This window comes from Bombina bombina, chromosome 3, assembly GCF_027579735.1.
Source record: "Bombina bombina isolate aBomBom1 chromosome 3, aBomBom1.pri, whole genome shotgun sequence".
NCBI lineage: Eukaryota > Metazoa > Chordata > Amphibia > Anura > Bombinatoridae > Bombina > Bombina bombina.
The window spans coordinates 418,715,035-418,738,382 of NC_069501.1; the positions used below are offsets into that span (position 1 = coordinate 418,715,035).

Sequence of the window (23,348 nt, forward strand, 5' to 3'; positions counted from 1 at the left end):
TGTTCAGGGGTTACCATTAATAGTGGGATTGTTTGATATTCTACTAAACCTGAAGATATGGGCCTCCCATCTATACCCCTTAATAATACAGGACATTTTTTGTGCACAAGTGGAATTTTATTGACAAGTGTAAAGTCCTTATCTATGTAGGAAGCTGTAGCTCCCGAATCAATTATTGCGGGTACGTTGAGGCGATGATGATCCCACTGAAAAGAAATTGAGAGTTTACAGTAGAATGTTTTTTTATCATAAATGCTGCAACACACAGTAGAGTTATTTGACTCACCCTTAATTTTCAGCAGGACTGGACAATCTTTAACAGAATGTTCATTTGAGGCACAATAGAGACACAGGTTATTCTCTCTTCGTCTGATTTTTTCTTGGGGGCTTAGAGGGCCTTTGATGAATCCAATCTCCATGGGTTCAATGTTTGATTTGTTAGAGGAAGTTGTTGGATTACAACTAGTACTTTTCTTAATATAAGTTTCAGGGTATGCTCTTTCATGTTGTCTTTCCCTTAACCTTCTATCAATAGTAATACTAAGTTTAATTAACTCCTCTAAAGTGGGAGGAATCTCCGTGCGGGACAACTCATCCTTAACGGCGTCTGAAAGACCCAGACGGAACTGATTCCTCAAAGATAAATTGTTCCACTCGGAATCTTTCGCCCACCTCTTGAAATCTGTAATGTAGTCTTCGACTACCCTTTTCTTTTGTTTCAAAGCCCTGAGTGCGGTCTCTGCAGTTTGTTGTTTGAAGGGGTCTTCATAGAGTTGACCCATAGCTAGGAGGAACTGATCCAATGAGTTGAGTATAGCTTCATTAGTCTCAAAAAAACTATTAGCCCAGCTACGTGGTTCCCCTCTAAGGAAAGAAATAATAGTTAAAACTCTAGTCCTATCGTTAGGATAAGACTGAGGTTTTAATGTAAAGAGCAGGAGACATGCGTTCTTAAAATCTCTATAGTGTGCCCTGTCTCCATAGAATTTTTCTGGCAGGCTAACCTGTGGCTCAGGTGAATGTATTTTAGTTTCAAGATAATCTTTAATATAGGCTTTAAGAGCAACATTCTCGGCCTTCAAGGTATTAAGGCCATCAGCTAGTAATTCTACTTTTTGATTTAAAGTTTGAATTTGTGTAGTCATCTCAGCTGGGTCCATATTTTGTAAGGCTTGGTATTCTGTCAGGCAGACAAATTTTCTAAAGAGCAAAGAGAGTATTTTAGTAAAACCACAGCTGCTGAGATTAGAATTGAGTTTTGTAGCTTAGGAGTAACTGATAAACACAAGTGCTACTTGTAAGCGAAGTGTGTCCCACAATAACTACTAAGCAATTTGATATATGGTTAGTTTGAATTAACAAACCCTGATTCTGCCACATGTGAATAAACACTGAATTTGCAGCAAGGTCGTTAAATCAGAAACCAGAATGTAGCAGAAAAAATAAAATAATTGCAAATATGGAAAAGAGGAAAAAATCATAAGATGCTAATGAGGATAATAATGCCTGAAAGAGTAATGAGGAATCACATGGATAATATCCAATAGATATAACTGGATAGGTAAACTGAATCAATTTTAGGAACCAAACATACAGGTTGATAATTTAAATGAGAGTATCCGTTTAAAAGTCACTTAAAGTCTGGTTATAATTATCACAGTGAGTGAAGATACCTGTAGAGAAGTGGTTGTCTATAATATTAGATACAGAGGTTCTTGCAGTCCGGTTTGCGGTATTCCGTGATATAGAGAGCTGATGTGTACCGGTCGGTCAGTGTAGTTGGCGTGTGATGTCACCGCGAATGAATCCAATAGATCCGGCCGGAATGATGTTAACTGTAGCAGCTCAAAGCAAGTTAGCAAGATACGTACACAGACTTGGATGGATTGCAGAGTAAGCCTAGAAACGTGTAACAGCTTCAATACCAAGCAATGAACTAAAGGGCTGATGGTCTTTTATAGGGAACAGGAAGTGAATGTAAAGTTGTCTTAAAGGTACAGTGGTTAGATAACACTAAGGAAAAGAGAGTCCTGCACACAATCCTGACACCAAGATAAAAGTTTAATATCTATGGAATGCAAAGGTTCAAACGGAACCCCTTGAAGAACTTTAAGAACTAAATTTAAACTCCATGGCGGAGCAACAGGTTTAAACACAGGCTTGATTCTAACCAAAGCCTGACAAAACGCCTGAACGTCTGGAACCTCAGCCAGACATATGTGCAAAAGAATAGACAGAGCAGAAATCTGTCCCTTTAAGGAACTAGCTGACAATCCCTTCTCCAATCCCTCTTGGAGAAAGGATAATATCCTAGAAATCCTGACTTTACTCCATGAGTAACCCTTGGAGTCACACCAATGAAGATATTTACACCATATCTTATGATAGATTTCCCTGGTGACAGGCTTTCGAGCCTGAATTAAGGTATCAATGACCGACTCGGAAAAACCACGCTTTGATAGGGACCTTGAAGTAGAAGGTCCTGCCTTAGAGGCAGAGTCCATGGTGGAAAGGATGACATGTCCACCAGATCTGCATACCAAGTCCTGCGTGGCCACGCAGGAGCTATCAAGATCACCGAAGCTCTCTCCTGCTTGATTTTAGCAATCAGACGAGGGAGCAGAGGAAACGGTGGAAACACATAAGCCAGGCTGAAGGACCAGGGCGCTGCTAGAGCATCTATCAGCACTGCCTTGGGATCCCTGGACCTGGACCCCTAACGAGGAAGCTTGGTATTCTGACGAGACGCCATGAGATCCAGTTCTGGTTTTCCCCATAGTTGAATCAACTGGGCAAATACCTCCGGATGGAGCTCCCACTCCCCCGGATGAAAAGTCTGCCGACTTAGAAAATCCGCCTCCCAGTTCTCTACTCCTGGGATATGGATAGCTGAGAGATGGCAAGAGTGAACCTCTGCCCATAGAATTATCTTTGAAACCTCCAACATTGCCAGGGGGCTCCTTGTTCCCCCCTTATGGTTGATATAGGCTACAGTCGTGATGTTGTCCGACTGAAGTCTGATGAACCTGACCGCAGCTAGCTGAGGCCAAGCCTGAAGAGCATTGAATATCGCTCTTAGTTCCAGAATGTTTATCGGAAGGAGGGCCTCCTCCTGAGTCCACGGACCCTGAGCCTTCAGGGAGTTCCAGACTGCACCCCAGCCCAGAAGGCTGGCATCTGTCATTACTATAGTCAATTCTGGCCTGCGGAAACTCATTCCTCTGGACAGATGGACCCAAGATAGCCACCAGAGAAGAGAATCCCTGGTCTCTTGATCCAGATTTAGTAGAGGGGACAAATCTGTGTAATCCCCATTCCACTGATTGAGCATGCAAAGTTGCAGTGGTCTGAGATGTAGGCGGGCAAACGGAAATATGTCCATTGCCGCTACCATTAAGCCGATTACTTCCATACACTGAGCCACTGATGGACGAGAAGTGGAATAAAGAGCACGGCAGAAAGTTAGAAGCTTTGACAACCTGACCTCTGTCAGAAAAATTCTCATTTCTACTCAATCTATCAGAGTTCCTAGGAAGGAAACTCTTGTGAGAGGGGAGAGAGAACTCTTTCCTTTGTTCACCTTCCACCCGTGAGACCTCAGGAATGCCAGAACAATGTCCGTATGGGATCTGGCGATTTGAAAAGTTGACGCCTGTATCAGAATGTCGTCTAGGTAAGGGGCCACTGCTATGCCCCGCAGCCTTAGAACCGCCAGAAGGGACCCTAGAACCTTCGTAAAGATTCTTGGTGCCGTGGCTAACCTGAAGGGAAGAGCCACAAACTGGTAATGCCTGTCTAGGAAGGCGAACCTGAGAAACTGATGATGATGATCTCTGTATATCGGAATGTGTAGATAAGCATCCTTTAAGTCCACGGTAGTCATATATTGACCCTCCTGGATCATAGGTAGGATGGTTCAAATAGTCTCCATCTTGAAGGATGGGACCCTGAGAAATTTGTTTAGGATCTTGAGATCCAAGATTGGTCTGAAAGTTCCCTCTTTTTTGGGAACTATAAACAGATTTGAATAGAAGCCCTGCCCCTGTTCCTCCTTTGGAACTAGGTGGATTACTCCCATAACTAGTAGGTCTTGAACACAACGTAAGAATGCCTCTCTCTTTATCTGGTTTGCAGATAATTGTGAGAGATGAAATCTCCCCTTTGGTGATGAAGTTTTGAAATCCAGAAGATATCCCTGGGAAACAATCTCTAGAGCCCAGGGATCCTGGACGTCTCTTGCCCAAGCCTGGGCGAAGAGAGAAAGTCTGCCCCCCACTAGATCCGGTCCCGGATTGGGGACTACTCCTTCATGCTGTCTTAGAGGCAGCAGCAGGTTTTTTGGCCTGCTTCCCCTTGTTCCAAGCCTGGTTAGGTCTCCAGACTGGTTTGGACTGGGCAAAATTTCCTTCTTGTTTTGTAGTAGCGGAAGATGAAGCTGCGCCACTCTTGAAGTTTCAAAAGGAACGAAAATTAGTCTGTTTGGTCCTTAATTTGTTGGACCTATCCTGGGGAAGGGTGTGGCCTTTTCCTCCAGTAATATCAGAAATGATCTCCTTCAGTCCAGGCCCGAATAGGGTCTGCCTTTTGAAGGGGATGTTGAGAAGTTTAGACTTTGAAGTAACGTCAGCTGACCAGGATTTAAGCCATAGCGCCCTACGCGCCTGAATGGCAAAACCTGAATTCTTAGCCGTTAGCTTGGTTAAATGAAAAACGGCGTCAGAAATAAATGAATTGGCTAACCTGTAGAGCCTCCTCAAGAGACTCGAACCAGAAAGCCGCTGCAGCAGTGACTGGGGCAATGCATGCAAGAGGCTGGAGAATAAAACCTTGTTGTATAAAGATTTTCTTAAGGAAACCCTCTAATTTTTTATCCATTGGATCTAGGAAAGCACAACTGTCCTCGACGGGGATAGTTGTACACTTAGCTAGAGTAGAGACTGCTCCCTCCACCTTAGGGACCGTCTGCCACGAGTCCCGTGTTGCAGCATCTATAGGGAACATCTTTTTAAAAGCAGGAGGGGGGAGAGAACGGTACACCTGGTCTATCCCATTCCTTAGTAATAATTTCTGAAAACCTCTTAGGGATTGGAAAAACGTCAGTGTAAACAGGCACTGCAAAGTATTTGTCCATTTTACACAATTTCTCTGGGACTACAATGGTGTCACAATCATCCAGAGTCGCTTAAACCTCCCTGAGCAACAAGCGGAGGTGTTCAAGCTTAAATTTAAACGCTGTCATTTCAGAGTCAGACTGAAGTAACGCCTTCCCTGAATCAGAAATGTCACCCACAGATAGAAGCTCTCCTGATTCGGCTTCTGTACATTGTGAGGGTATATCAGACATAGCTACTAAAGCGTCAGAGAGCTCTGTATTTGTTCTATCCCCAGAGCTGTCTCGCTTTCCTTGTAACCCTGGCAGTTTGGACAATACCTCTGTGAGGGTATGATTCATAACTGCCGCCATGTCTTGTAAGGTAAATGCATTGGACGCGCCAGATGTACTTGGCGTCACTTGAGCGGGAGTTATAGGTTCTGACACGTGGGGAGAGCTAGATGGCATAACCTCCCTTTTGTCAGTCTGAGAAACCTCTGGTGATAAATCTTTAAAAGCCATAATATGGTCATTATAACTTATAGAAAGGTCAGTGCATTTGGTACACATTCTAAGAGGGGGTTCCACAATGGCTTCTAAACATAATGAACAAGGAGTTTCCTCTATGTCAGACATGTTTAACAGATCTTGATAAAGCCCATAGGAGGGCGAAACGCGTCGTGTGTGGTGGCAGTGTTGTTGTTTTTATTTCTGTGACAACAATTTACATATCCTACTTAATAACCCGGGTTATACATTTTGAAACTATTTTCTCCAAAATAGGAGTATATCATCTTGTTTGGCAGCAATTCTGGGATATCATTCACATTGCCCAGTATCCAATCCCTTGCGTGCTATAAGCACTAAGTGCAGGGCTCATCTGAGAGGACCGTGACTACAGGTCATAGAAGTAAGCGCAGGAATCGGCTTCTTCTCCTGAACCGGAACATCTTTCAGTGACGTCAGACGCCAGAAAGTTTCAGTCGGCCCCGCTCGAGGTGAATACCGGGCGAGGGGAAAAGACATCCACCTCACGTATAAGGATCTGGTAAAGTACACGGCTGAATGTTTTGCTAAAGTGATATCTTACACAGTAAGAGGACTTTGGAATTGCAAGTATATAACTATCTACTTACACTGTTTGGCAGCAATTGGTCTATCAATTTGGCAGCTTGGTGGTATTTGACTAGTGAAACGCTGACCGCATACTCAGTTACTTTTTATATGGAGAAAAGACATTTCTTTCTGACCTTAATATAACGAACTGATTGGGACTGCTCTATACAGACTGTATGTTTTTTATCTGTGGGAATTTATATCAATTGTATTTTTTAGTATTTTAAGTAATTAAATAGTAGTATTCGTTTTGGGGAGACGTCCCCTTTTATATATGATATTGTATGCATATGTGTTTTTATAAAATTTTATAAGTGCTTGATACCTTTGGCTTTTTTAGCGCCTCCCTTAGTACCTGTATTATTCTCTCTTATTTTAGACAATTGTAGGGATATTTGTCTTTTTAAGGGGGTGTTTGGTTATCTATTTGGCCTAGCGCACCTATCTCTCCCTTTTACTTCATGTTTAACAGACTAGTAATGAGACCAGCAAGCTTGGAAAACACTTTAATAAATGTGAAAAGGCAATTATATAAAAACAGTACTGTGCCTTTAAGAGAAAAAAACTACCACATAAAACTGCAAAACAGTGATAAAAAGTATGTTTACAGTGTGTATAAGGTACTAAAGCAGCATTGCACCCACTTGCAAATGGATGATTAACCCCTTAGGCCCAAAAACGGATTAGAAAAATGTTAAAACCGTTAACAAACAGTCAAACACAATGCCACAGCTCTGCTGTGGCTCCTACCTGCCCTTAAACACGAATTTTGCAGGAACAAAACCCTCTATAGTGGCCCTAGATGCCAGAGGACTCCTTTAGGGAAGCTGGATGTCTCAGTCTGAAAATCAACTGCGCATTTAGAGCGCAAAAATAGGCCCCTCCCACCATGCACTCAATGTCAGAGGGCCTTAAAAAAGTACTCCTAGGAGTAATCTAGCTAGCCATGTGGAAAACTAGGCCCCAAATAAAGATTTATCAACCTCAGAGAAAAAACGTTTTTTCTATAAACCAAGCAAACGTTTTTACACTAAGCAATATGAGTATAAACATGAATATTACCCTTTTTTGCAAGCATGATCCCAGTCGTTGTTAAATCACTGTATCAGGCTTACCTCAAATATATCAGGCACTGTCAGCATTTTCTAGACCTTATCATCTCTCTAGAAAAAAATATACTGAACATACCTCAAAGCAGGTAATCTGCAGACCGTCCCCCCAACTGAAATTTTCTTTCCATACTCTTCAGTTAAGTGGGAGAACAGCAATGGACCTTAGTTACAAACCGCTAAGATCATCAAACCTCCAGGCAGAATTCTTCTTCCAATTTCTGCCTGAGAGTAAATCAGTACAACGCCGGTACCGTTTAAAAATAACAAACTCTTGATTGAAGGCAAAAACTACACTAAGTCACCACATATCTCTTGATACTTCCTTTCTTGTTGAGAGCTGCAAGAGAATGACTGGGGGTGTCAGTTAGGGGAGGAGCTATATAGACAGCTCTGCTGTGTGTGTCCTCTTGCAGCTTCCTGTTGGGAAGGAGAATATCCCACAAGTAATGGATGAACCCGTGGACTGGATACACCTTTACAAGAGAAAAGGCAACCATCAATGCCACAATGTCCATAAATGTCCACTATAGGGCAAGGATTGTCTCACAGCGTATATGAGGCTTTAAGTAGGCTGATTGAAGCTTCTGCCTGTATAACGCTATCAGCGACAGCACCATTGATGCTACGTTTAAACTCCTAAAAAGGGGGACCAACAAACTATTTAGTACATTTATGCACCAATTATGATTCCTGAGTAAGGCCAGCAGTGGAAATTGAGGGATAGTTCTGTGACTCATGGATAGCTTTGAGTGACTATAACATCCTGAGGTCTGGAAAACAACTTTTTTGCCAGTTACAGTGGAAATAATAGCATCCAGTCTTTGATGAAACAGGATCTTTCCCTGGAAGGGCAAAGGAAGCAGTCTACTCTTAGAGACCATATACGCTGACCAAGACTTCAGCAACAGAGCCTGTCTAGCTAACATCATTACAGTGAATCTCTTCAGCAGAGTCACAGAAACCTCCATAGGATTATCACACCATTCAGACTTGCCTGATCTTTTAACAAAGTACTTTCCTCTAGAGCTATAGTCGTTCAGTTGGCCAAAGTAGAAACAGTACCATCCACCTTGGGAATAATTCTCCATGCTCGCTATAATAAAAGGTAGGAATAAGAAACATGGCTTCAAATTTTGTTAAATGAACAAAAGAAGTTCCTGGTTTGTTCCATTCCTTGGTCACTATTTCAGAGATGGATTCAGGAAAAGGGAAGCAACATGCTACTTAGGTAGGGATTTGAAAAACTTTTCAATCACCCTATGCACTTCTCTTAGCAAAAGTGAGCATATACTCTTTCCAACAATAAAAGGATACATCCTCCACTGGAGCACACACAGACAGACAGCTTGGGATTCAGGCACTGACTCCTTATCAGAGGAATGGTCAGCAGAAGGCATAGCCTCTACTCTCAGAGAAGAACCTGACAATCCAATCACTAGAAAATACACTTTAGATATAAATCCTGGGGTCAAATGTGCGTAAACACCAAACAAAAGGTAGCTACCAGTAGTGTAGGATATGTACATATTATTTTCCAACAAAGGATATCAAAGGAACAAGGTCAATTTGAAACCAGACGTGCATTTAAAAGTGTCTTAAAACTGCATGCTCCATCTAAATCACGCAAGTTTCATTTTGACTTTCCTATATCTTTAACATAGATGCATGAAGTATTCAGTTTATAATAAAACTATTTTTCTGTTTAAACATTTTATAAAAGCAAAACTGAGATCAAAAATAGACAGTTTTATTTGAATATTATTTGTGCACGTTTCATTATTTAAAAGTGTGATTTTCTTCATATTTTTTTTTTAAAAAACTTTTTTTAAAGTGGGACACAACAGTGTTTATTAACAGATAAACTGAGCTGCATAAACTCATTTAAGCCTTTTAAAGTTTGAAACCCCACAATATGCCACCTGAAACTAGAGAGTAATACTGTGCAGTTAGATAAATCCAAAAACTGAATCTGGTACACTGCTATAGAGGGCTATTGATGCCAAATACGTGGAAGTCAGGAGAAACCATTCAAAACCCATAGAAAAAAAAAAAAGATATGAATGGCTGTGAATTTGAAAAACCCTACAAATAATGGTTCAAAGATCTCTTAACACACTGACTTCAATAACTGTAATAGAAAGCAAAGATATATATAAAAAAAAAAAAAAAATTAAATTCAGGTGAATAAATTATTTTGAAGGCATTGTAATTCCAAAAAGTGCAATATATCCAGAAGCCACTAGGGGACGCAATAGCATTGCTTTAACACTTTTCAAAAATGGAAGTTAATCTACAAATCATTAGAAAAAAAAAAATGCTCTTGTACCCACTATATTCATTATCAATCTGTTACTTGTCAGTAACAAAAACAAGCACTTGTCATTAAATAGTTTTGAATAATGTAAAACCTTTTCTGCATGAGATTGCATATTTATTCTTAAAATGTATATACCTCAAAGATGTTTTGTTTTCCATTAACTTTTTAAAAACACAAAATGTTAGATTTGAATGTGAGTTACCATAGACAATGTACACAAATAGGCAACCACGTGTCATTAATGCTCCCCCCTAAGTAGATGACAACACTAATGGTTTCAGGTTTCACATTCCTTGTGCCTGAGCTGTGGACAAAAAGCAAATTCCCTGTCTCTGAAACTGTCCTGTTTTGACAGCCAAGTCCTCAAAGTCTTTGTTTTTTAAGGAATTTCAAGCAGAAATGACTTGAGGAAGCAGGGCTCTCTAGTCCCTTTAGTCTTTTGTCCTAGTTTGCCTTCCTTGTTCTGTTTATTTATTGTACATCCTTCCTTGTATAGCACTGCAGTATCTGTAGTTTCATTACAATTTATTATTAGTAGTAGTAGTAATAATACATTTTTTTAATTATAATAATATGATTCATTGCATAGGGGACATAGCCCTTCAGAATCTGTTTATCTAAAAATAAATGATAATAATAATTGGGGAGCACCTATTTTCCTTTTATCCAGGCCAATTGGTGCTTTATGTATGTTCTATACACTCTGTGTAGCCATATTGAATGATGGTAAAATACCAATGTAAACTGTTTCAACAAAAGAAAATATTGAGCAACTGAAGTAGTTAGACAGAGGTAACAAACCCCACATGATGCGTCAGATGAGACCCCAAAGCTCTGCTGCTAGTTTCTAGAACACAGATGAGACGCTATAGCTCTTCTGACATTCTAGGCCTCATGTCCACATCAGATTTCTAATGAGACTGCTGCCATTTTCTAGGTCACATGACCACATCAAAACTGAGATGAGACCCCATAGCTCTGCTGTCAGTCTCAGGCGACATTCCCACACCAGACTAGATACCCTAGCTCTGCTGCCTCTCTCCATGAAACATACTCATATGTACATCAGATGAGGTCCAATAGCGCTGATGCCAGTCTTTAAAGTGAATGTAAATTTTGATGATAAAGTGCCCGGTTTTTAAAAATTCTATTAAAAACAGGGGCACTTTAATTCATCAAAATTTACATTTCACTTGTGTTGTGAAAAGACTTACCTTTTAATCTTGACAGCAGCTCCAGCTTCCTCCACCCGTCGCAAAGCCTCTTCCTGGATCTAAAATGAGGAATCCGGCTTCCTCCAATCACGGCGTTGAACCAGACACTGATTCCCCCAGGGGGGAAGCCGTGATTGTAGGATGACCGATCCGTCATTTCTGACGTAGGAGAAGGGTTGCGACGACCGGGGGAAGCAGGAGCGGCTGTCAAGATTAAAAGATGAAGTATTTTCACAACACAGTGAAATGTACATTTTGATGAATTAAAATGCCCCTGTTCTTAATCAAATTTTTAACTTTATCTTTAAACTTTATCTTTAAACTTTATCATCAAAATTTAAATTCACTTTAAGCCTCCTGCCCATTAAAGATCTCTGATGAGACTGCTGCCAGTCTCTAAGCTATAGGTCCACATCCGACCTCAGACTAGACCACATAATCCTGTTGCCAATTTATAGGCCACACGCCCCTATAAGACCCTTTATCTCTGCTGACCTTCTCTTTGCCACATAAACACATCAGACCCCAGTGCACACTGAGAAACATAAACATATGATGTTTTTCTTGCACCAGTTGTTAGGTTCGTGTATATATAAATTTGATGAACATTATTGGACAGGATTTTGGGTCTTTTAGTACCATAGCCTGAATATAATATAGCAGTGGAGCCATATCACAGGTTCATCTTTAAGAAATCCTTACAGGAAGCTGCTCCCAAGGTAATAATACACCAAATACCTTCCGATTTAGCCTTGTACCCTGAGATTATATCTGAAATACAAGTCTTAGAACCAAATCCAGAAATCCCCATATCTGTTGATAGCCTCTAAAATCCCCTGGTTATGATTTACAACCTTAAAGGGACGGTAAAGTAAAAATGAAACTATTGTGATTCAAATAGAGCATGCAATTTTTCAATTTACTGCTTCTATTTCATTTTCTTTGTTCTCTTGGTATAGTTTGTTGAAGAGCATAACTTGGTATGCCCAGAAGCAGCAATCCACTGCTGGGAGCTAGCTGTTTGCTGCCTGCACATATATATATTCCTAAACCTACTATTCAACAAAGGATACCAAAAGAATGAAGCGGATTTAATAACAGAAATAAATTGGGAAGTTGTTTAAATATATATAAAACAGTCTATTTCATTGTTGTAATAAAAAAGCACTAAGCAGGGGTCATACTTAAAGGGACATTGTACACTAGATTTTTCTTTGCATAAATGTCTTGTAGATGATCCATTTATAAAGCCCATCTGGGAGTGTTTTTGTAAAAATGCATAGTTTTACTTATATTTAAATAACATTGTGCTGATTTTCAGAATCCTAACCAAGCCCCAAAGTTTTAGATGTATACTGATGTTTACAGACTCCTGGTTGTGTAATGCCGCGTCTCTCAACCTCAGTCCAGATTTTTATTATAGCTGAACTAGAGCACAGGGGAAATAATCATCTGATGGGTGAGAGCAGGTTAATAACCATGGTTACTGATCAGCTGATTATTTCACCTGTGCTCTAGTTTAGCTATAATGAAAACCTGGCCTGTTATGGGTACTTGAGAACTGTGGTTGAGAAACATTGGGGTAATGGCTCTTTCTTTCATGTAATTAGCAAGAGTCCATGAGCTAGTGACGTATGGGATATACATTCCTACCAGGAGGGGCAAAGTTTCCCAAACCTCAAAATGCCTATAAATACACCCCTCACCACACCCACAATTCAGTTTTTACAAACTTTGCCTCCGATGGAGGTGGTGAAGTAAGTTTGTGCTAGATTCTACGTTGATATGCGCTCCGCAGCAAGTTGGAGCCCGGTTTTCCTCTCAGCGTGCAGTGAATGTCAGAGGGATGTGAGGAGAGTATTGCCTATTTTGAATGCAGTGATCTCCTTCTACGGGGTCTATTTCATAGGTTCTCTGTTATCGGTCGTAGAGATTCATCTCTTACCTCCCTTTTCAGATCGACGATATACTCTTATATATACCATTACCTCTGCTGATTCTCGTTTCAGTACTGGTTTGGCTTTCTACAAAACATGTAGATGAGTGTCCTGGGGTAAGTAAATCTTATTTTCTGTGACACTCTAAGCTATGGTTGGGCACTTTGTTTATAAAGTTCTAAATATATGTATTCAAACATTTATTTGCCTTGACTCAGAATGTTCAACTTTCCTTATTTTCAGACAGTCAGTTTCATATTTGGGATAATGCATTTGATTTATTCATTTTTTCTTACCTTCAAAAATTTGACTCTTCCCTGTGGGCTGTTAGGCTCGCGGGGGCTGAAAATGCTTCATTTTATTGCGTCATTCTTGGCGCGGACTTTTTTGGCGCAAAAAATTTGTTTCCGTTTCCGGCGTCATACGTGTCGCCGGAAGTTGCGTCATTTTTTGACGTTATTTTGCGCCAAAAATGCCGGCGTTCCGGATGTGGCGTCATTTTTGGCGCCAAAAAGCATTTAGGCGCCAAATAATGTGGGCGTCTTATTGGCGCGAAAAAATATGGGCGTCGCTTTTGTCTCCACATTATTTAAGTCTTATTTTTCTTTGCTTCTGGTTGCTAGAAGCTTGTTCTTTGGCATTTTTTCCCATTCCTGAAACTGTCATTTAAGGAATTTGATCAATTTTGCTTTATATATATGTTGTTTTTTCTCTTACATATTGCAAGATGTCTCACGTTGCATCTGAGTCAGAAGATACTACAGGAAAATCGCTGTCTAGTGCTGGATCTACCAAAGCTAAGTGTATCTGCTGTAAACTTTTGGTAGCTATTCCTCCAGCTGTTGTTTGTATTGATTGTCATGACAAACTTGTTAAAGCAGATAATATTTCCTTTAGTAAAGTACCATTGCCTGTTGCAGTTCCTTCAACATCTAAGGTGCAGAATGTTCCTGATAATATAAGAGATTTTGTTTCTGAATCCATAAAGAAGGCTATGTCTGTTATTTCTCCTTCTAGTAAACGTAAAAAATCTTTTAAAACTTCTCTCCCTACAGATGAATTTTTAAATGAACATCATCATTCTGATTCTGATGACTCTTCTGGTTCAGAGGATTCTGTCTCAGAGGTTGATGCTGATAAATCTTCATATTTATTTAAAATGGAATTTATTCGTTCTTTACTTAAAGAAGTACTAATTGCTTTAGAAATAGAGGATTCTGGTCGTCTTGATACTAATTCTAAACGTTTGGATAAGGTATTTAAAGCTCCTGTGGTTATTCCAGAAGTTTTTCCTGTTCCTAATGCTATTTCTGCAGTAATTTCCAAAGAATGGGATAAATTGGGTAATTCATTTACTCCTTCTAAACGTTTTAAGCAATTATATCCTGTGCCGTCTGACAGATTAGAATTTTGGGACAAAATCCCTAAAGTTGATGGGGCTATTTCTACCCTTGCTAAACGTACTACTATTCCTACGTCGGATGGTACTTCGTTTAAGGATCCTTTAGATAGGAAAATTGAATCTTTTCTAAGAAAAGCTTATCTGTGTTCAGGTAATCTTCTTAGACCTGCTATATCTTTGGCTGATGTTGCTGCAGCTTCAACTTTTTGGTTGGAAACTTTAGCGCAACAAGTAACACATCATGATTTTCATGATATTATTATTCTTCTACAGCATGCTAATAATTTTATCTGTGATGCCATTTTTGATATTATCAGAGTTGATGTCAGGTTTATGTCTCTAGCTATTTTAGCTAGAAGAGCTTTATGGCTTAAAACTTGGAATGCTGATATGGCTTCTAAATCAACTTTACTTTCCGTTTCTTTCCAGGGTAACAAATTATTTGGTTCTCAGTTGGATTCCATTATTTCAACTGTTACTGGTGGGAAAGGAACTTTTTTACCACAGGATAAAAAATCTAAAGGTAAAAGCAGGGCTAATAATCGTTTTCGTTCCTTTCGTTTCAACAAAGAACAAAAGCCTGATCCTTCATCCTCAGGAGCAGTTTCAGTTTGGAAACCATCTCCAGTCTGGAATAAATCCAAGCCAGCTAGAAAGGCAAAGCCTGCTTCTAAGTCCACATGAAGGTGCGGCCCTCATTCCAGCTCAGCTGGTAGGGGGCAGGTTACGTTTTTTCAAGGAAATTTGGATCAATTCTGTTCACAATCTTTGGATTCAGAGCATTGTTTCAGAAGGGTACAGAATTGGTTTCAAGATGAGACCTCCTGCAAAGAGATTTTTTCGTTCCCGTGTCCCAGTAAATCCAGTAAAAGCTCAAGCATTTCTGAAATGTGTTTCAGATCTAGAGTTGACTGGAGTAATTATGCCAGTTCCAGTTCCGGAACAGGGGATGGGGTTTTATTCAAATCTCTTCATTGTACCAAAGAAGGAGAATTCCTTCAGACCAGTTCTGGATCTAAAAATATTGAATCGTTATGTAAGAATACCAACGTTCAAGATGGTAACTGTAAGGACTATCTTGCCTTTTGTTCAGCAAGGGAATTATATGTCCACAATAGATTTACAGGATGCATATCTGCATATTCCGATTCATCCAGATCATTATCAGTTCCTGAGATTCTCTTTTCTGGACAAGCATTACCAGTTTGTGGCTCTGCCGTTTGGCCTAGCTACAGCTCCAAGAATTTTTACAAAGGTTCTCGGTGCCCTTCTGTCTGTAATCAGAGAACAGGGTATTGTGGTATTTCCTTATTTGGACGATATCTTGGTACTTGCTCAGTCTTTACATTTAGCAGAATCTCATACGAATCGACTTGTGTTGTTTCTTCAAGATCATGGTTGGAGGATCAATTTACCAAAAAGTTCTTTGATTCCTCAGACAAGGGTAACCTTTCTGGGTTTCCAGATGGATTCAGTGTCCATGACTCTGTCTTTAACAGACAAGAGACGTCTAAAATTGATTGCAGCTTGTCGAAACCTTCAGTCACAATCATTCCCTTCGGTAGCCTTATGCATGGAAATTCTAGGTCTTATGACTGCTGCATCGGACGCGATCCCCTTTGCTCGTTTTCACATGCGACCTCTTCAGCTCTGTATGCTGAAGCAATGGTGCAAGGATTACACGAAGATATCTCAATTAATATCTTTAAAACCGATTGTTCGACACTCTCTAACATGGTGGACAGATCACCATCGTTTAATTCAGGGGGCTTCTTTTGTGCTTCCGACCTGGACTGTAATTTCAACAGATGCAAGTCTCACAGGTTGGGGAGCTGTGTGGGGATCTCTGACGGCACAAGGAGTTTGGGAATCTCAGGAGGTGAGATTACCGATCAATATTTTGGAACTCCGTGCAATTTTCAGAGCTCTTCAGTTTTGGCCTCTTCTGAAGAGAGAATCGTTCATTTGTTTTCAGACAGACAATGTCACAACTGTGGCATACATCAATCATCAAGGAGGGACTCACAGTCCTCTGGCTATGAAAGAAGTATCTCGAATTCTGGTTTGGGCGGAATCCAGCTCCTGTCTAATCTCTGCGGTTCATATCCCAGGTATAGACAATTGGGAAGCGGATTATCTCAGTCGCCAAACGTTGCATCCGGGCGAATGGTCTCTTCACCCAGAGGTATTTCTTCAGATTGTTCAAATGTGGGAACTTCCAGAAATACATCTGATGGCGTCCCATCTAAACAAGAAACTTCCCAGGTATCTGTCCAGATCCCGGGATCCTCAGGCGGAGGCAGTGGATGCATTATCACTTCCTTGGAAGTATCATCCTGCCTATATCTTTCCGCCTCTAGTTCTTCTTCCAAGAGTAATCTCCAAGATTCTGAGGGAATGCTCGTTTGTTCTGCTGGTAGCTCCGGCATGGCCTCACAGGTTTTGGTATGCGGATCTTGTCCGGATGGCCTCTTGCCAACCGTGGACTCTTCCGTTAAGACCAGACCTTCTGTCACAAGGTCCTTTTTTCCATCAGGATCTCAAATCCTTAAATTTAAAGGTATGGAGATTGAACGCTTGATTATTGGTCAAAGAGGTTTCTCTGACTCTGTGATTAATACTATGTTACAGGCTCGTAAATCTGTATCTCGAGAGATATATTATAGAGTCTGGAAGACTTATATTTCTTGGTGTCTTTCTCATCAATTTTACAGTTTCTTCAGGATGGTTTAGATAAGGGTTTGTCCGCAAGTTCTTTGAAAGGACAAATCTCTGCTCTTTCTGTTCTTTTTCACAGAAAGATTGCTATTCTTCCTGATATTCATTGTTTTGTACAAGCTTTGGTTCGTATAAAACCTGTTATTAAGTCAATTTCTCCTCCTTGGAGTTTGAATTTGGTTCTGGGAGCTCTTCAAGCTCCTCCGTTTGAACCTATGCATTCATTGGACATTAAATTACTTTCTTGGAAAGTTTTGTTCCTTTTGGCCATCTCTTCTGCCAGAAGAGTTTCTGAATTATCTGCTCTTTCTTGTGAGTCTCCTTTTCTGATTTTTCATCAGGATAAGGCGGTGTTGCGAACTTCTTTTGAATTTTTACCTAAAGTTGTGAATTCCAACAACATTAGTAGAGAAATTGTGGTTCCTTCATTATGTCCTAATCCTAAGAATTCTAAGGAGAAATCGTTGCATTCTTTGGATGTTGTTAGAGCTTTGAAATATTATGTTGAAGCTACGAAATCTTTCCGTAAGACTTCTAGTCTATTTGTTATCTTTTCCGGTTCTAGAAAAGGCCAGAAAGCTTCTGCCATTTCTTTGGCATCTTGGTTGAAATCTTTAATTCATCTTGCCTATGTTGAGTCGGGTAAAACTCCGCCTCAAAGGATTACAGCTCATTCTACTAGGTCAGTTTCTACTTCCTGGGCGTTTAGGAATGAAGCTTCGGTTGACCAGATTTGCAAAGCAGCAACTTGGTCCTCTTTGCATACTTTTACTAAATTCTACCATTTTGATGTATTTTCTTCTTCTGAAGCAGTTTTTGGTAGAAAAGTACTTCAGGCAGCGGTTTCAGTTTGAATCTTCTGCTTATGTTTTTCGTTAAACTTTATTTTTGGGTGTGGATTATTTTCAGCAGGAATTGGCTGTCTTTATTTTATCCCTCCCTCTCTAGTGACTCTTGTGTGGAAAGATCCACATCTTGGGTAGTCATTATCCCATACGTCACTAGCTCATGGACTCTTGCTAATTACATGAAAGAAAACATAATTTATGTAAGAACTTACCTGATAAATTCATTTCTTTCATATTAGCAAGAGTCCATGAGGCCCGCCCTTTTTTTGTGGTGGTTATGATTTTGTATAAAGCACAATTATTCCAATTCCTTATTTTATATGCTTTCGCACTTTTTTATCACCCCACTTCTTGGCTATTCGTTAAACTGAATTGTGGGTGTGGTGAGGGGTGTATTTATAGGCATTTTGAGGTTTGGGAAACTTTGCCCCTCCTGGTAGGAATGTATATCCCATACGTCACTAGCTCATGGACTCTTGCTAATATGAAAGAAATGAATTTATCAGGTAAGTTCTTACATAAATTATGTTTTTCATATGCAGGGGAGGGGCGTGTGCCTGTTCCTGCTTTCCCAGCCCCTGTCAGTAGGTCTCCCAGTCTAACCTCAACAACAGAGCTAAACTGGGAGCTTCTAAGTAAGTTTTTAAAAGGTTTTATACTTTATTTTTATATCAGTATCTGTGCATATTATTGTTTATAGTTGTGTCTATTACATGCAGCTATATGAAGATTGGTGTATACTGTCCCTTTAATATAAATAATTGCAATATGTATTATTCATCATTTTAAAAGGATTTAACCTGTTTCTTTTCAAGTTTACTTTGATTTAATACATTTTTTTACTAAAGGAGCACTGTTCCATATCCCTTTAAAACTGTATGCTCTATCTGAGTCATGAAAGTTTAATTTTGACTTCACACAGATTAATCTGAACAAGCAGCATCTGCGTTAGTAGGTGGTGTTTATCTCAGAATGAAAAATAAGCTAAAACAGACCTTTTTTAACACAGTATGCATTGCTATGTATTCTGCAAAAGTATGACTATGTGTGGGTTTGGTTAACCCATTTATATAAACACATATTACAAAACTATCTTCCTCCTGTTTCAATCTCTTAAAGGACCATTAAGTTTGTGAAACGTTATTGCAATATACATTCATTATTTATTTTGCTTCCTTTTGCTGTAAAATACATGTAAAAATTTCTTATTTTACTTTCTCCCAGAGAGGTTTGGGTTAATACTTTTAGGCAATGTATGTGAGCTTTTGTTTGCTTCACCCTCCCCTCTAAGACTCTAAGCAGTCATGTTTGTAAAAGGTGGATTATCAGTATTGCATCAACAATCATGATAGGAGAATCATTCTTTGCAATAGTAACTAAGTTGAATTAGTGCTAAACCTCCTTAAGGGAAGAGATAAGGACAGGCTTCCCCAGTCTCTCTCAACTGCACATGTGCAAACAGAGTTCATGCTATATATGAATATTAGTTTGTGATTAGTTAGCAAGGGATCTTTTGTTCTGGGGGACAGGGAAGTCCGTGAAATAAACGAGCATAAAACAATATACTCCTTTGACAAAATAAATCTGAAGTTTTCATTGCAAAATTATCTCAGATCTGAGGGTTCAAAATCATTTAGTTTACAAATTTGTGTTTAGTGGTCCTTTAATACTAGGAGCTTAGAAGTTAGAAGCTTAGAGGTTTTTCCTCTATTTTGAGCTATAAAAGTCTTTCCCAGTATGAAGCAAGAAGAACAAGATACATAGTTAAACTCTGTGTCTTTACCTTCCTGTGTCTGCTTTCTGCTGCTGCCAGCTGACCCAGCATCCTCTCCTGCATATTCTTGCACTGCTTCATCACCTCCTTCAGGATGTACAGAGGGTTGGAACAGACTGGAGGCTTCTGGCCATGATTTTCTTCCTTTAGTATCTCATAATCCCTCTGCAGTGCAAGCATGGGGTCACTGATATTGAATTTCCCATAACGTTCCTCGATAAATCGATCTTTATGCTGAGCCTGAGAAATCAAAAACGCTGTAAGTAATTCCATTCAAAATATTACCCTCATTTACACCAAAACGAATTACAACAATGTGGACAAAGTCTCGATATCACATCTGTAGCGGTTTCAAAATAAATACATAAGTACTGCTGTACATAAAATCTAAAATCAACTGAGTACACTGACAGCAAATATGTATAGATATGGGCATATTTAAAGAACATTAAACACTAAATACGTTTTATACGCATAGCATTGAGGGTTTTCCCTGCCTCCCTCTAGTCACAGGTTCCGCCATGTTGAAATCTGTCTTTCACTACATTCCAGTGCTGATGCGTTTGCACATGTGCAGAAACTCTCCTTGAGATACCTGCGGTATAACCTAGGTTCTAATATGGCAGCAACCACAATTAGAGGAAGGTATATGAAATGTGTTTAGTGTCCCTTTAACAAGGCTCCTATAAATGTCATAATTTAGGACTCCTGTCATATTTTACGTAAATAAATATCCTTGGTCTATATTTAATTTCAAATGGTAGTTACACACAAAATCCCATTAAAGGGATTATTCCCTTTATAATGTCAGAATGAAAAAAACAGAATTACTTACCTTTAATGTAAAATAAGGAAATATTTAATAAAATCACCCCCCTCCAAAAGCTATAACGCTCTGCCGGTTGAGGATGAAGTTTCACGCTCATGCTGCATTCTCTCAGCCTCTGTATAAGCAATCTGACATTGTGTTGGAGGCAGCATGAGCTTGTGCCTTCAATCTCAATAGAAGGGAACGTTACAGCTTCAAATTGGCCGTAGCGCTCTGTTTCTGGTAGGGCAGAAAAAGTGTCTGCCTAGGGGGGAGGAGGAAACCTAAGGTGATGGTAAAGGGAGGATGATTTTTGGAAGTATTGCATTATAATGTTTATTTATTTATTTTTAAATGCGAAAGGTAATTATTTGATATTTTTAAAGGGACTGTTTTGTGTCCCTTTAACACTATGAAGATTTTTTTTTTATTACTAATAATTGTTAAATTTACAAGTGGAATGTGAGCTGTGTCTCACTCTTATTATAGGGTGACTCGCCCATACTGCGAGTATCTACAGAGCATTAGGGAATTGTTTTTAGAGGGTGTTGGGTATGTATTAGTATTTTTAACACCAAATAAAGAATACCATAACTTTTTCAGCAATTCGATACAAATTTAGAACCTGTGTTGTTGTCCATATTGGGTAGGAGATAAGGTTGCAATATTGCCGCTTTAAAGGAGGATACTATTAAAAAATACATAAGTCAGGGGTCTCATAATGGAACATTATTTAAAACCATTTATGGAACAACCCTGATATATATATTTCTCATATTTGTCCTCCTTTAACCCCTTGAGTGCTAACGACGGTTCTGAGCCGTCGAAGAGTTTCCCACTCTGGTGCTAACGATGGCTCAGAGTCGTCGCTAGCACTCTCACACTTTGAAGGAAATCTGGGGGCATCCACCTGCTCCTACCTCGGCAATCGGGCCTGCATAGTGACAGGCATCGCCGGGGCTTCCCGTTATGTGTGGTGACGTCACGCGCAATGACGTGATGTCGTCACCGTGCAACTTTATTTATACTTAACAATGTTAAGTATAGGAGCAGGGGGCATGCTGCTTAGAAGCCTGTATCTCAGGCATCTAAGCAGCTACAGACCCCCAAGACCCACCGTTGGAAAGGTAATCGCCTACCCTTTCCAACAGTGTAAGTCTTAGGGATCTGAAAAGAAAAAAAAAAACTTAGTACCTAGGTGGGAAAATGCTTAGCACTCAAAGGGTTAAAGAGGCAACATGTGCATATCTGCCTATATACAATGTTCTTACTCCAACACTAGAACAAAACGGTTCATTAAAAGGGACAGTAAACTCTTTGCTATTGTAATATAAAAAGTTAAATTATGCCCAGTAAAAGATCTTTGCAATATTTTTTTATTATTTATTTTGCAAACTTTTACTGTTATTTTAACTCTAAAAAGTATTGACTTTCCAATTTTCCTTGGTTTCTATAAAGTAATCGGCACCACAAGATTTAAAAGTCTGTTCCTCTTATACTCAATATTTAATTGAGCAATAAAATAAAAAAATAATATATCTGCACATTATTATCTACTAATCTTTGAATACACCTTGATATCTATCATTAATTTACTGTTAAATATCCCCTTAACTGGTGTTTCTCTTCCACCTCATTTTTCTCGACTACATACCCACAAGCCCTGCAACATTTTTACCTCGCATCATTTCACTAAATATTTACCTTTTTCACAAAAGTAAGCATGAATTTTTATATGTATATTAAAAGACAATAAGCTTTTTCTATTACTTTGTGAGAGTTTTGATGTTTTGTCACTACTATGTAGGTAATATGCAACAGCACATTAATAAAAAAATAAGATATATTACTATTTTAGAGAAGTGCAATTTCCTATACAAATGCACAACGACATAGATTACGAGTGGAGTACAAAATTATTAGCGCTATAAGGGGGTAACACAACTCTCTAGTTAAATCAATAGCGCTTATTTTTGCGCTCATATTGCAAGTTAAAAGTACTATGTTAACTCTCAAGCAAAATCCTAGGGTGTTCTAACATCGAGGGGGGGGGGGGGTCAGATAGTGTGGCCATGCTTTATCGCTCACCTAATAGACTTCTACAAAACTCCGGTTCTGGCCTTCTCTCGAGCGCAAAAAACAAAGTAGTGCTAAGACAAAGATGCATTACAAGAAGAAATAGTGGAGTTCTTCACAAAGTATAACATTATGCTTTACTATTAATTCTCTCTCTGGCTTTTTTTAAATGTATTAATAAAAGTGTGTTAATGATATCAACTGATATGGTATATGACAAGGCTGTGCATACACAGTCACAAATATACATACACACACACACACATGTATACATACATAAACACATATGTACACACATATATACATACATATACACACACGTATACATAGATAAACACATATGTACAGAAATATATACATACATGTACACACACACACACACAGATGTATACATACACCAATATATGTATACACACATATATGTACACACATATATAAATATATATATATATATATATATATATATATATATATATATATATATATATATATATATATATATATACAGGGAGTGCAGAATTATTAGGCAAGTTGTATTTTTGAGGATTAATTTTATTATTAAACAACAACCATGTTCTCAATGAAACAAAAAAACTCATTAATATCAAAGCTGAATAGTTTTGGAAGTAGTTTTTAGTTTGTTTTTAGTTATAGCTATTTTAGGGGGATATCTGTGTGTGCAGGTGACTATTACTGTGCATAATTATTAGGCAACTTAACAAAAAACAAATATATACCCATTTCAATTATTTATTTTTACCAGTGAAACCAATATAACATCTCAACATTCACAAATATACATTTCTTTCATGTAATTAACAAGAGTCCATGAGCTAGTGACGTATGGGATATACATTCCTACCAGGAGGGGCAAAGTTTCCCAAACCTTAAAATGCCTATAAATACACCCCTCACCACACCCACAAATCAGTTT

At 39.0% G+C, this 23,348-nt stretch overlaps 1 protein-coding gene across 1 annotated transcript in view; it reads right to left on the reverse strand.

The window, feature by feature from the left end:
- The window catches only part of LOC128653381 (CTTNBP2 N-terminal-like protein), a 32,655-nt gene extending 12,652 nt beyond the window's left edge, over positions 1-20,003 (reverse strand). Inside the window, exon 1 of the mRNA XM_053706628.1 lies at positions 19,540-20,003. Within this exon, the coding sequence (XP_053562603.1) occupies positions 19,540-19,803 (264 nt within the window). The 5' untranslated portion in view covers positions 19,804-20,003. The remainder of the gene's footprint in view (positions 1-19,539) is intronic.
- Positions 20,004-23,348: the final 3,345 nt, after the last annotated feature.